At 43.5% G+C, this 15,486-nt stretch overlaps 1 protein-coding gene across 4 annotated transcripts in view; it reads right to left on the reverse strand.

Moving 5' to 3' along the window:
• The window catches only part of LYSMD2 (LysM domain containing 2), a 35,656-nt gene extending 21,672 nt beyond the window's left edge, over positions 1–13,984 (reverse strand). For all 4 annotated transcript variants that reach the window (XR_010921318.1, XR_010921317.1, XM_067555835.1 and 1 more), the window contains exons 1-2: positions 13,609–13,984; positions 3,679–4,010 (exon numbers count right to left, since the gene is read on the reverse strand). Coding sequence is in view for 2 of the 4 variants with exons in the window: in XM_067555835.1 (XP_067411936.1) it covers positions 3,679–4,010; positions 13,609–13,839 (563 nt within the window). In the remaining 2 variants the exon portion in view is untranslated. The remainder of the gene's footprint in view (positions 1–3,678; positions 4,011–13,608) is intronic.
• Positions 13,985–15,486: the final 1,502 nt, after the last annotated feature.

Here is a 15,486-nt window from a genome sequence, read left to right on the forward strand (position 1 = left end):
AAAGCAGACTTCCTAAACAGTGGCAAGATTGTGGGAAGGAATAGAGAAGAGGCACATGCTAGGAAAAAAGAGGGAGAAAAGAGAGTTCATGCAGGATGGCATGAACACAAGGATGGCAATTTAACTGGATCTTGAAATAAATGGGAACCTGGAGGAGTTCTTTGGTGTATGTGGGAAGGCAAGCAACAAATCTGCATATACTGGAGTCTAGACAACAATGACTTGAGGAGCTATGAAGAGGGTTCAGTAGCTTACAACAGTAAAAGCAAGACGAGATGCGGACTTGGAAAGTGTTTTATATATTCAATACACAAAACTCTGTTACATACAGACTGAACGAGGGCCCAATTCACACAGCTATAAATCCAGGGTAACCAATAATAATCAAAGGGTGTTACTCTGATTTATATCAGAGTAACAGGTCATATTCTTGTTTAGTGTGTAAAGTGCTTTGGGGTCCTTTTGGATAAAAAAGTGTCATACTTAAGGCAACACTTGTACATTTTATTTTTACCATACAAATAAATGTCTAGGTAACTCAGTACAGGTGATATCTTACCTATATCATAAATTACTTTTGGTACACTGTACAGCAGACTTATTTGAAGAACTGTAATGCTTCAATTGCTTTTTTAAGTCCACAAGGTATCGGATTATACAGTGAAACCCACCTATGTGCAGTTCAATGAGTACTCATCTGCTTGAAATGTTGTAAAATTTACAAAGGGGACTAGCGAGATATGAAATAAGTGTTGTGTACAGAGTTTTAGCATGGTGGGAGTGGGCACTTGACTCCCATTAGTCTATGGAAGTTGTGGAGAGATTAAAACACCACATGTAGCTTAGTAACATTACCCATTAAAGTTACATATTTATTTTTACTCTGCCACTTTTTCCCCGTGACTACAACTGACAACCTAATTTGTAAATGGAAGTTCAGCTTGGAATCCAATAATCAAGCTGTGCTTTTTATGCTTCATGCAACATCATGTCCAAAAACATCTGTACTCCTGTAATTCTGTTAATGATGTATACACAAAAGAGAATGTAGTTTGCCCTTTTGACTATTTGACTGAGAAGCAAATTCAGCAATAAAATTGTTTTCCAAGCTATGTCCCAGGAAGCAGACAGGAGCAGTAACAATCTTTTTTTTTTTAAAAAACTGCTCTTTCCCTGCCTAGTTTGCTTATTTTAGTTTCAGGACCTTGCAGGGGACTTGTGGTCTCTATCAGCCCAGCTTAATTGCTAAGTCAACATGTATACATTGTCATCTTTTTATCAGGCTTGTCATGAGATTCATCAGCAAAGGCCATTAAGATAGAAGTGTCCTCAACACCGTTAAAGATGATACAAGTTAAATAGTGGCAGATGAACACCATTAACCCATGAAATGGACAAGAATCCAGATCTGAACTCCCCTAAATGTAGAGAGGGGTAGAAATCTGAATCCATGAAATCTAAATTTGGCCAGACCTCCTAGCCACACACAGACCAAACCAAAACCTCAGCTCCAATCTCGGACTCCTCTGAATTCTGGCATGGAAGAGGAGATGAACTAGAAGTCTGGATTTCATATCTTCTGGTCCAACGCCTTGTCAAATTCAGAAATCGCTCTGCAATAGTTTGTTTCAACAACTGTATAAAGAAGAAGGGCTGCAGAGATAATCAGGTTTCTAATGGAAAACCACACATTTAAAATGGTTCATTACGCTATACTGAGTTTTTAATTATGTTTCAAATTGTTTTTCTGAATGAAAAGGTAAGAAAACGAAATAGAGAAAGGAAATACAATTGCTCTTCTGAGAGGAAACTTGCAAAGTATTTTATATAAATCTTTTTCTGGGGGAGAATATTTCTCCTTTTGATTTTTGTACCCCAATAATGCACGTGAGAAAATGGAAGTTTTTTCTTTGCATGATCCAAATATGGTTTGGGGAAATATAGTACAACAGTGCAGCATATGCCAGTCAAGTATGCAGAAGCATATCAAGATATGGACAAGAGGATTAACAGTGGGGAGCTAAAGGAGAGAGCAGTTCAGAAAGTGTACTAATAAAACAGGAATCTTAACTCAAAGCATCCACAGCCTTATGTGAGACAGTAGGCCTAAATATTCATCCTCAGGGTAAGGGAGCTGGATGTAGAGTGCAATGAATAATGAACTAGACTAGTACATAAGCGGTTTGTCCAGCTGCTCAACACTAGAACTGTATTGCCCAATCCCTCCAACAAGTATCCCTACTGCTAGCCCAACTACTAACTTGTCTAACTGCAATCGCATACAGCTCAGAAACAATGTTTGCATATTGATAGCGTTAAATACCTTCAATTGCACAATAAGATAAACAATAAAATTCTAACTTAGTTCATCTGACACAGCAGGTTTAGTCCTGTGATGTGCTAAGCACCAAGGCTATAAGTACTACCCAGCAGTGCCTGTAGTTTTTGAGGGGCTTGGACTTGGGGAGGGGGGCCGTGCAGAGAGGCAACATTGATCTTGCAGCCTAAATCACTGCAATAGCTCCTGTTGTCCAGTCTCTCATTGGGGAGAGAAGTGAGAGAGAGTTTCTCACTGGTCAGTTAGAAAGAAAATACTTCACCTCCACCTGCTGTCACCTGAGAAATGAAGTAGATAGTTGCTTCTTCTCAGCAACCCAGATGCCTTCCTCTTCTCACTGTAGTGTGTTTTTTTTTTTTTTTTTTTAAAACATATCCAATTCAAAGAGCAGCTCATCTGGGCAGGCAACTGCCTGCATCTCCCTAGTGAAGCCAACAGAGGACTGGAAGGAGCAACTTCTGCAAGGCTTGGTGTCTAGCTCTATTCCAAAGAGCCACCCCTTGGAACTTCATTCATTAGTGAACATGAGATGTGTGGATAATTACTCCCGGAGTGGGGAGCAGGAGAATAAAGGTTTGTGAGAGGAGAGGGAATGATGAACCCCAAGGGAACATGTATGGTGTGTATATGTTTGAGAAGGAGGGGCCAACACTCCCATGTAAGGGGATTGTGCATAAAGATATGCGATGAATCCACTAGGGTCTCTTAGCTAGGAATAGATCTATTTCCTTAGTAAAGGCAAAACCTAAGGGAAGGTGCATGTATGAGGGTGGTAAAGGAGGAAGAGAGCTACTAGGGGAAAGGAGGAATGAGAATTGCTTGGGTGAGAAAGGAAAGCTCTGAGATGGGGCACATCTAAAAATGTGTATTGGGGAGCCATTTCAGATTTTTGTTTGGGGCCCCACAGTCATGTATCATTATACATCTTCAACTCCCAGTGTCATTGAGGTGGAGGATGCTTGGTACTTCACTGAATCAGAGCCTATATGGATAATCATCTACCAAATCAGAAATGTGTTCTAGAAACTTTTTACACAACATTACTCCTTTTCTGATTAATAGCCAGTGCTGAGATACTGCGGTTATTCTAGATAGCTTCTTATACTAATCTCATCACCGTAGTATCCAAGAATCTTCCTAAAGTCCATTACACAACATGATTAATGTGACATGTGGTTTGTGATGGATGTTACAAAAGCCTAAATTAGAAAGATTATAAACATAAATATTGCTAATGTTTGGTCCAGTGCTATAAAAAAGGGCTTACGATAACTCCGATATAAAAAGGAATAAATGTTAGTCTAAAGTTAGATGATGCTTCATTTTAAAGTGGGGTTTACCTGATATCATCTTTTAGTTTCCTGGCTGCCTGTTTGGACAACTTAATCTGCAAGTCCAGTCTATGTAGAAAATCTTTGGCAGATAGTTCTTCGGGTGCAGCAGGTTGATTGTCAGTTTCTTGAGGACTGGGAGAAGAACTACTGTCTTCCTGAACTGTCAATGATCCTTCACCACAAAGAGAAATGTCAATAGTTTCATTCTCAGGAGATTCCAGTGAACTAAAGCCATTGAATAGTAACTGCTTCTCTGATATAACTGGAATATTCAATGTTTTCCTCAGGAATATACAGTCATTAGTAAACAGTTTATTTGCCCGTTTTATTTGTTCCATCTGAAAGAGACAAAGAAAAAATTTAATTGAAGCAGTACTGATTCCTGTGAAGTACAGAATGCCATCACCCTAAAAATACATTAGTCAAGCTATTAGGAATATTAACTAACAAGGATTTGGTCAATGTCACTCTGCTACTGGGAAAGATCCAAACAGCAGTAGTAGATACTAGAACTACACAGTGGGGAAGAGCCCTCAAATATGGGAGATGAGGAGAAGGGAAGTAGGGACAAAGTAGCACATACATTGTCTGCACAGCAGCCAGAAAGTGAAGGGTAGAGTAAATACCCATGTAGCAAAAGCCAGCAAGTTTGGAGAGGGTGGGGAACAGAGGCTATGTCTACACTTAAAACACTACAGGGGCACAGCTGCAGTGGCATCTATGTAGTGCTTAGTGTAGACACTCACTAGTGATGAGGGGTTCTCCAGTCACTGTAGTTAATCCACCTCCCTGAGAGGCTGTGGGTAGGTCAGACTACTACCATTTACACCAGATGTTAGCGTGTAGATTTTTTTCACACCCCTTAGAGATGTAGCTATGCCAAGGGTTCTCAAACTTTTTTTTTTTTTTTTTTGCTGGGATCACCTTTGAAAATATTTCAAGCTGTGATGTGATGAACCTGCCCCACAATGCCATGCCACTCTTACCAGCATGCATGGGAGCTGACAGCTCGCAACCTCTCCATAATAACCTTATGACCCTCCTGAGGTGTCAGAACTCCCAATTTGAGAACCCCCAAGCTAAGCAGATGTAAATTCTCCATATGGACCAGCCCAGAGAAAGAGAATGCTCAGTCTTCCTCCAGCAGTCAGTTTTGAAGGAGGCTTCAAATTTATATGACAACTTTTCTAGTCAGAGACTGATTTGATATTAGCAGGCACAGCACCCTATTAGGAATCCCAGAACTTCCCCTTTACTAGCAGCTGGGAAGGGTGACTGGTTCTCACCTAGACTGCTCCAGGTCCCTATCTTTTTTAAACCATCTGGTAAAGTTTCCAAACACTTTGTATGTAGATGGTATGAGTAGCTGCACAATGGACCCGGCATAAAAGAGGGGAGGAACAAGTGGGATACACTTTAAAAAAAAAAAAAAAAAAAAAAAAAGTGTCTCCAGAGAGAAGAGACCAAACATGTAGAGGTGATAGAGGATACAACCTAGCAGGAGCACGGTGGAGGGAGGAGCCAGGAACCCTCTCTATCCCTTGGCCAAAGACACTACTACAAATTCACAAACCCCGTCTTTCCGAGTGGGAGGGGGAAGTTCCAAGAATGTAATAATCACATACAAACAGGGTGGACTGGTTTAAATGGTTCCACTCCAGCCCTGAAATTTATTATGACTGGCATAACTGAGGAGTGTGGTTTTTTTAATCATTTATTTTTATCCACACTGCATACAAACCAGGTCTGGGCTGCCTATTCCCCAAAACCAAAACGGGCCACTTGAGGATCACAACCAAAATTCTGGGCAGAGGTTGCAATGAGTCCCCTCTGGCAGCCTGCAGTTCCATGGCTCAGGAATTGTTTATGGGATCATATGCTCTGGGCCCTGCCTGCAGCTGCCCTGGCCCAGCACAGAGTCACTGAGTGAGGCTCTGGTTCTGAGCTTCCTCCACAAATGCAAGGGTGGCAGAGCTTCTGGAGCAATGCAGACTGCTGAAGCAGCACAGTGATCCCTGGTTGCAAGGTGGGGCCTGAGGTAGGAAGAGCCTAAGGCTAATGGGGGCTTGAGGAAGCCCCCCTTATCCCTGTGCAATGGAGAAGCTTCCATCTGTGCCCCTCAGGAGGGTGATGCCCCTTATGTGTCAGAGGCCCCTATACCCAGCACAAAGGGGATCCAGTCATTGTCCCAGATTCTGAGATGCATTTTGTGCCCAGTATGAGAATTTCAGGTGGATGTGATAATCCCAGGGAGACTCCCACGCACTTTGCATGCCCACCACCACATCATGTGCTCAGCACTAGGGAACTTTCTGCCCCAATCAGCACCACTTGCCCCTCTTCCCTCCTACAAAATTCTCATTGCACCCCTGCAACATAGGGAAAGAACAAGAAATGTAAAAAGAAGCTGAAGGATGACAGGAAAAAGAAGAAAAGTGCTGAAGATAATGCAGAAAGAGAGGCCAGAGTCTATTAAAGGAAAGCAAGTGAAATAAAGACATGAAGGGAAAGGAAGCCTAACAAGTAGTAAGTAAGGATGGTCAGACAGTATTTAGTCAGTTTATTGTTCAACCAATGTTGGTTAAATACTTTATTCCACAGATACAGTTGTAGTACTTGACCAGCTTCATAGTGTGCTATATTTTGATGAATATCAATTAAGTTTAAATAATATTTTGAAAATACACTTCTCTGCTCAGCCCTACAAGCAAGTTATGATTAAAAATTATATAGAAAGTCAATCAAAAATGTTACAACTAGTATGCAATAAGCAGCATGCAACTGTTTTATTCCTTTAAACTGCAAGAGGATGTCTTTCAAGCACACTCTTGAGTGTATGGCAGCAAACATTTTTCAGCCTCACTAGTAGGGTCTGGTCTTTGTGCTAGCAGGTGCTGAGTAAATTTCGCCAAACTCTGTTTACTCCAGCCCATTACTTAGAACAGTGTATATCTGACAGCTTGTATTTTATGGCTATATGTAACTAGTAAACTCTGGGTGGCAGGAGAGGAAAGTAATTTTAATGTTACAGTACGGCTCAAGGGTATTAAATGGACATTCTTTTCATATGCTCATTGGTCACTGAAGTACTGCAAAACAAGACTGACACATGTTATGGCTTCTTTTAAAAAGACAACCCCTCCCAATACCATCACCAATCCAGACTTGCTAACATGGCAGAGATGAAGTGTTTTCAAAAGAGCACTGGTGTATTATTGAAGTCCCATTGACACCGCTTTAGCTGATAAGGATCCAGTAGCTTAGTGCTCTCTGTGATGAAGTCTTGGAGGAAGACTAGCAAAATCCATACTATGGGCCCCCTCTTGAGGTCCTTATTCTGGCAAAACCCCCACTGCATTCAATGGGAATTTTGCCTGATTTAGGACTATAATTAATTGAGAGTACAAATATTTGTGTTTAGTGTTCAATTCTGAGTTCCCAAAAGGATCTCCATGTTTTCATTTACTTGTTCAATTCCAAAATTCCTATTACACTGGTAACTGGAAGACATGACTTTTTCTAAAGGAGAAATCAATCTACAGAACTGTAGCACAAAGGCTGAAACCCAATACATCTATCATGAATTGCATTTGTAAAGGGGACTAACATTAGATGTGTCAATAGCTGATAAATAATGCACCCTAAAGCTATTGTTTATCATGCTTCACTGTAACTCTGCCACTGATGGTTTGGTTCTTCCTACCTGGAATACTACTTACATGTATTTTCTTGTGGCCTTTCAGAGCCCCCATGCATACTGATAGGAGTCAGGGACCCTTATGTTTTAATCTCAGCTCTAGAACTCAGAGTAATCAGGGATAAATTGCTTGATACCTTCAGACTAAATTCTGCCCTCAGCTACATTCCCTGAACTCCAGTGCCTCAAATAAGGATTGATAGATGTAAATGAGAGCAGAATTTCACACTGTGACCTTGCCTATGCTGGGAAACTCAAACATTTCTCTGCATTAGTGTAGATCCACCTGTGGTAAAAATAGCGAAACTGTAATGCAGATGGGTGCACAGACATTTTAACCTTTACACTGTTCAACCCTGGAACTGGACATGATGGTAAAAAATCCCTATTTCTTTAACACTGCCATAGCCAAAGCTGTACCAAGACAGAAAATGTTTAAGAACTTTCCCATTATAAATGCACCCTTGTTTGGGGAAAACAAACAGCATTTTTATCTTACTATCTCAAAGGATGTTGCAGATTAATATTTACGTTGTACAAAGCACGCATCATTTTGGCTTTGTAGGGGCAACAAAATATTCTAGCCACTATCCCACAATTACATATCCACATTCAGCTGCTCTTAGAATATTTCAACTGAAGATTTTATTTGGTGTTTAACAGAATCAGCTTGCTAGATCTTTACAATATATTGTTTTAAATATCAAAAATATTCCCAGATTACACTAAAGACCACAAATTAACGTCTCCTCCGCCATAGACTTTCAGCAGTTGGAGGTTTCATCTATCACATTACTAGAGCCCTGCAAATCTGCAGATATCCGTTTTATATCCACAGACCACTTTTTGTGGATCGCAGATTAGATGCAAATACAAATTTTGTATCCACGCAGGGCTCTATATATTACCCTTATTCAGAACAGTTTAGATGACCGTGACTAATACACTAGTGGTTGTCAGTACTAGTGCTCCCAGCATTGCTACAACCAATTGGAGCAATAAGGAGGAGAGCCACAGTGGGAAACTTTTATTAAAGTAGGGAAGACAAATAAGGGCTTGGATAGCATTTTCCCTACATGGCACTTGGATAGAATGGCAAGAACCACTCTAAAAATACCTACACTAGATAAACATGATGCCCCATGTTGCAGCCAGCACACTTCTCGTGAAGGGCAAATATGATATGAACTTTCTGCTTCCTTTAATGCCAGTCAATACCTCTTTCTAACCAGCTGGAAGAAGTCACTGTTAGAGGTGCCAGGTTCTTCATCCTCCTTACCTTCCCAAGAGATGAGCATGTTGCCTGCACACCACTCCTAGTCCGACTGACTTTGATGGGAGTTGGATCAGGTCTTAAAGTCAGAGAGACTCTCATTAATATCATTGACTTGGTTGAGCCCTATGAGGCAGAGCCTAGTGTCACTGGGATTGCTGCTAAAGCACTTTTCATTGTATAAGGTATATAACAGATTCTTTTTAATAAAAGTTGGTCCTTGGTTTCCATTTAAAAATTCCTCTGTTTGCATTATGGAGGGTTTAAAACTGTAATTTAAAGCCTTTACTTGAGACCTGGTAAATTACTTAAGGAGACTGCTAGGAATATGGCTGGTATTAGACAGCAAAAGGGAGTGGAAAAAAACGACTTCCTATACTGTCGCAATGGCACATTTAAACAGGGAGAACTAAAATAAGCACATCTTGACATATGAAATTGAAGGTCAGATTACTATTTTGTTTCAGATGTAGACTTTGACATGTCTATCTTGAAATATACTTAAGTAATTTAATCAAGGTTAAAAATATGGCTTTTTTAATGTTAGTATTCCAAGCTGCAATGCCACTCTGGAATACTGAAGTTCCTATTTAGAAATACATTTTTACAAATGTTTGTTTTAATTGAATTATTACTACAATACACTGGTGCCAATTCTGAATAAAGACTAAATTTAAACATTCCCAAAACCATTTAGGTGTCACACAAATTTTTAGCGTGTGTGTGGGGGAAGGAGTTACAATGGTAACAAAAATAATCTAAAGGCAAACTGGTTCACCTTATTCACACAGAGTCCTATTGAGTCAGATTCTGTTTTCATTTACACGAATGTAAACCCAAAATAACTCTGACTTCCATGGCATTACTCCCATCAGTAAAGTGAGTGGGATTTGACCCAAAGTAGAGTTACTCTTCTTTCCAAGAAGAAATAGACTCTGACCCTATTCGCCATGGGAGCCAAATATTGTTAATTACAACTGTATATAAATAGCTGTTGCTAGAAGGTTTTTCAGTATGTTTTTCCTTACCAGAGCAGCCAGGTGAAACTCTGTTTGTTTGAAAAATGTTACGAAATGATGTTAGAGAGCAGGTGATGGTTTGCAGAGGTAGTACATAGCAAAGGTGCACAAACCGTGGGGTGTGGCCCTCCTCCCACCCAGAATGGTGTGGAGGAACTATGGGGGGGGAGGCGGGCAAGGAGTGATGCCAGGTGGTTCGTGTCAGCCCCCATGGGATGCAAGGAGGGAGCACCCCTCCACCCCAATTCTCATCAGCAGACCATTCAGCCTGTGGGTCAGTGTGATGTGCCAATTTCTGCTCCCAGCAGCCTGCCCGCCCAGCACTGGCTCCAACCCCTGAGATCACTGCATGTGCTTTCGCCCACCCTGAAAACCCAAGGGGGAAGAGGCAGGTATTAGTTGTGCCCTAGCGGTGCAGCTTGGCTGCAAGACAGAAGCAGCCTGCTTCTGAGGAAGCCCTGGCTGTGCAGTAATGTGGAGAGGGGGAGGGGTGTGTGGACAGATTCTGTTAATGGTAAGGGGGTGTACAACTGGAAAAGCTTTCACAACTCTGGTGTATAATATAGCTTATGTCTCATGGCTCTCACAAGAAAAAAATATTCTTATCTATGCTGATCTGGAAAAGTTTATTAGATACAACCATGTTTAAACAGGTTTCTGTAGCCTGCAGAGTTTTGATCTGATATCATTAATTTAAGATTATATTTTAAAGTGATGGTTGTGAGAGACACAACAAGGAAATACATACGTGACAGCTCTCCTCCATGCTGCTGGACAGCAACCTGAGGAGGCCTCTGACATTTCTGTGGGTCTTAAACTAAGCTGGAAATGGGAAGCTGCAGAGAGCACAACTTCCCTTTCTCTTCCAGGCTTAGGCAAACAGTGCTCCCCCACAGCTCTGCTTCCTTCTTTGCTGGTGCATTAAACTTTTTTCCTGTTTCAATTCACTGCTTTTTGGCGATATGCCTAGTTATGCTTTAACACACAAAACCCTATATTCAGGTATTTATATTTGGGAGGGAGAGTAAAGTCACTGTGGGTTCAAACTTTGCATCCAGGATCTCCAACCAGATGAAACATTTTAAACTACTTTAAAAATCACACTAATCTAGGTTTAGATATATGTTTCAGACCAGGCTGTAGACTTTTTTGCATTCAGAACTAAAATTCAGATTAATTATTAATCTGTTTAGTTAATCCATAATGCATAATTTTTCATCATGCCTGATCCTAGTGCTTTACCAACTATATATCTATATGAAGCCACTTCTCACGTGAAGAGTGTGGGGAAGAAAGCAAAATTTTGGTCAAAAAACACAGCAGAAGTCAAAGATCTTTTAATAATCAATATTTAAATATAAAAATCTTTAATAAATACACAGAGCAGATAAGGGCTTTGTTTCTAAGGTTTCATCATAAAGACCTAGCCGGCAACCACTCAGTTTATCTACCATAGAACAATAAAAGTTTGACACATTCCTGTGGTTTCAGACACTCCCTTTATACCAAAAAAGAAAACATCCCCTTTAGCTATAGACTCTTTGCTCTGAATATTTAGTGAAATACAATAAAATAAAGACATGACATGATTAAAAAAATTGCCATGTTTGCTATGCGCTTACCAAGCGCACAATACAGGTTGTGTAGATGTAGACAGATTGCTAGAGGCCTAGGATGTTGTTTTTAAAAAACAAACAAACAAACAAAAAAACCCTATGCCCATTGCCAGAGCCAATACAGTTCTATATAAGGGAACTGGAAATACAGGTTACAGTCAATACTGCATTACCATGTAGATCTGGAGCATTCTTCCTTAGTGTTGATGTTCCCATGAACTTGATTCAACATGGTAAATTCTCTACATTTCAAAACACATTTTCCCCACCAGCTGATCTTGTAAAATATCTTTGTTTTATACTTCATTATATAAGCTACCATGTCAATACTAGGTAGGACTCCTTTTGAGCATTAGAGTGTAAAAAATAAGTGTTCGGGTCAGATGTTACTAATTCACACAGAAATCCACTCAATGGCACAGAGCCCAAGTATTCAGGAACTTCCCCAAAGGGGATGTGAAAGCCACCACCAGGCCTAGCAGCAGGCTGATTTCACAGGCCCACTGCAGTTTTCTATTCCACCTCATAGGCTGGAATGCAGCACCTCTGTCAGTTGCATGGTGTAATGGATCCACAGAGGCCATTAAAGACAGATCTGCTGCATATTCCATAGCTGCCGCTGCCTCATCCCCATCCCCATTATGACTGTCTGCGCTTACTAGGGTGGGCCAGTGGGAAGACCCTTCCTGCAGCACAGATGGTGCACAGCCTCTTCTCTGTGGCTCTTCACCACTGGACCTCAGCAGAGTCCCCATGTGGAGTTCAAGTAGCTGGAAACCCTAGCACTAGCTCTCCAGACAATGGGTCAATTTTCACTCTATCAATTATTGCTGATTTTGAAGTATTTGTGTGGACTGGAAGCAAGCTGCCTCATGTGCTGATGTTGGCAAGAGTGAAAAAAGTTAGTTCTGATTTGAGGAAAACTTTCCAAATGACCACAACTAGCTACTGGTCTATGCAAGAGTGTATAAGCCTGAATCCAGAGGGACAGTGTCTCAGTTTAAGCAATTAAGTCCCACACAATCTTTCCCTTTTTTCCTTATTTTTAGTTGTCAATTGGTAGCAAATCTGACAATGTTCGCTGGCACGTGGGCACCATTCCACTTTACATAGACCACCAAGTAGCCATCCAATGGTAACAACTTTTCTTAACCTAGTTTCATTTTTAACATAAAATTAATGCACTGAAGGCTCAGACACTAGGAACTCAGACACAATTTGCCATCCAAATCAGACAGTGACCTATTGAAACGAGTTGCCTTACTACAGTCATGGCTACTATTTGATACTTCAGAGGAAGGCTGGAAAATAAAATTCATACTGCAGCTGACTAACTGACCTCTGCTGTACCACATGTTCTGCCCTGAATTATATTATGCCCCTGAAGCCTGAAAACTGTTTTTTCTTGAATACTTTCTATCAAAAGTAGTAGGTGTTAATGCTCCCAACATACCTGAATGCTTTCTAGGATTTTAATGAACAATTTTGCCTCCGTCACTTACAGCAGCAATACATTTACTCAAGCCTCACACCTGGATGAGGATTCCCCCTCTATGTTCTTCTCTCACAGCTGGCCAACCATTTCTTCACCTATTCCTACAACTTCTGCTTCAACACATGGTCAGGGACTCAGTCCTCCTCCATCATCCACCACTAGCTGATGGGAGGGCCAGGCATTAACTCCCCACCACCTTACTGTCCCCCAAAGCTTGCACGTGCTGAGGGGTATTTCCTTTCTATGCCACCTTCTCATTCACAAGTGAGGATCCTCATCTCGCCCCATCTCCCCTGGCCACCTCGGATAGCTCACGTCTTATCAAGGATTCCCCTCGATCTCCATCACATCTCTTCTGACTCTCAGCTGGCTGAGGATTTCCCACACTGTGTAGCTCCTGTACCATATATCTGGCTGGGTATCCCTCAAGCCCTGCCCGAGCCCCAGCTGGCTCACACCGGGCTTGCTCAGCCAGGACAGAGACTCCCCCTCTGCCTTGCCCATTCATCGTACTGTGGTAGCTCCAAGTCACATTCACAGCCGAAGTGCAGGGCCCAGGGGGCATTCAGGGCCTGGCCCAGCGTTTCACTGTGAGGAGGGGAAGTGCTGCTACTCCTCTTCTACGAAGGCGGCGGACCCACGGCACGAACAGAGGCTGGCGACTCGCCCAAGGGGTCTGAGGCAGAGCCAGGAGCTCTCTGCCGGCCGCTTCCTCCACCAGCCCCTCCTTCCTCCCGCCTGGCCCCGGCTCGGGGTCCTGGACATGCCCGCCCGCCTTTGGCGCCCCACGGGCTCGTAGGGCCCCGTCTCCCCCAGCGCCCCGACGCAGCCCTTACCGTGACTCCGTACTTGAGCGCGATGCCCTGCAGCGTGTCCCCGGCGCTGAGGCTATGCTCCAGGTAGCGCTCCGCCAGGGGGGCCGCTACGCTGGCCGTGCTGCCGTACGAGCGGATCTTGGTGCGGGCCAGGCTCTGCGACAGCTCGGCCTCCGACTCGGACTCGGAGCCAGAGCGGGCGGCCGGGGTCTCCTCCCGCAGGGAGAGCGGCACCGGCGGGGACTCCGCCATGACCTGGGCCAGCTCCCCGAGGCTCAGCGCCGGGCAAACTCCGCCTCCTCCGCAGCAGCAGCGAGCCGGGCAACGGGCATGGCCGGCTCAGTGCAGAGGGGCTCGAGTCGCCACGACGAGGTAGGCCGGCCGCGCGCCGATGACACCACAGCCCGTGTCAGCCCGCAGGCAGGGCAACCAAAAAAAAAAGGGGGGGAGGGGCGCTTTGCGCGCACCGCCCCAGAACCGCGTCCCCTTTCTGCGCACGCGCAAACCCCGGCTGCGGGCGGCCCTCAGGAGCATGTGCAGTGCCCGTGCGCATGCCTAGTAGAGAAGTGAAGCTCCCTGCGCTTTCGCTTGAATGTCGAGCATTGCCATGCCCTGGCACCTGCCGTGTCCTGTTCTCCTGCCCCGCAGCCTGCAGCGTAGTGCTGCAGGAGCGGCGCTGGCGGGATGCTGAGCAAGGCGGGCAGGAGTGGCGGAGATGAGGGAGCAGATCAAGGGGAAGCAGCGGGGATGGAGGAGCAGCTGTAGCCACGGGGAGGGGAGGAGACGCGCAGGGCGCAGTGGAGGAGCAGATCTGGTGTGCAGGGGGCAACACTGAAGGAGCAGGTCCCAGGGAAGGACGCCTGGAGGAATAGGTCAGCGGGGAGCAAGGGGCTGGGGAGGGCAGCAGGGGATGTGATTGGGGAGGGATGGTCAGGGTGAGGGGTATTTGGTAAAAGGCTGTTTTGAGCATTCACAGCAGTTGGTGCTAGAATAGGAACATAAATTAACAAATGGGTGGGTGCTGGGCCCTATATCGGGGCAGGAGCCACTTGGGGTGCGGGGGCTCAGGTGCTGGTTGTGTTGTTCGGAGAAAAGGGGAAAATGGAATGTTTGAAGTAAAACGTTTCAGGTATTCTCTATGTGGATACATTTTTTCACTAACGTCCTAGGATATTCTGGACCTTTGTAGAAGTTCATGAAACCTTCCAGACTTTCTACGAACTACATTTTCCTTATCTTCTATGATAGGGATAAATCATGAATGCAAAAATTGTGCATCCAAGTTGTGAAATGGGCTGCAAATGCAATAAAAAACAAGGTATTCAAACATTTAACAAATGGGGGAGGGGCCAAAGATGCTCCTCAGGTGGGGTGCCATTTAGTCTAGGGCCAGAGCTGGATGGGTGGTGGTCAAGCCCATGTAATCCAGGACCTTTTGGAGTGCTGATGGTAGTTCCACTGAAGGAACCCTTTTTAAAGTCTTACAATATTTTTACTAATATTAAGGGGTTTCCTGAATGCATTTTATATAAATAAAAATAACTGAACAGAGAGTCTTAACTGCCTTCTCTGTATGTCACATGTCTCTGGGCTTGTCTAAACATGGAAAACTCCCTGATTAACTATCTCTAATTAACTAGTGGGTTCTTATTCCAGAATAGTGGTTTTCCCAAGTGGGTTAAGCTAAAGAGGAACAAGGCACACATAAAGGCTTGGGCTACATTTATACCAGCATAGCTATGTCACTCATGGATGTAAAAAAACCAAAAAACCCATAGCAACATAGCTATGCCAACAAAGCTCCTCCTGTAGATGCAGCTATGCCAACAGAAGAGTGTTACTGTCATCATAGCTAATGTTGTTTGGGGAGGTGGTATTCCAACCCCAGTAGAAAAACTC

Source organism: Emydura macquarii, unplaced genomic scaffold (genome assembly GCF_026122565.2).
Source record: "Emydura macquarii macquarii isolate MOO-44397 ecotype Brisbane River unplaced genomic scaffold, CSIRO-AGI_Emac_v2 contig_1644, whole genome shotgun sequence".
Classification (NCBI taxonomy): Eukaryota; Metazoa; Chordata; order Testudines; family Chelidae; genus Emydura; species Emydura macquarii.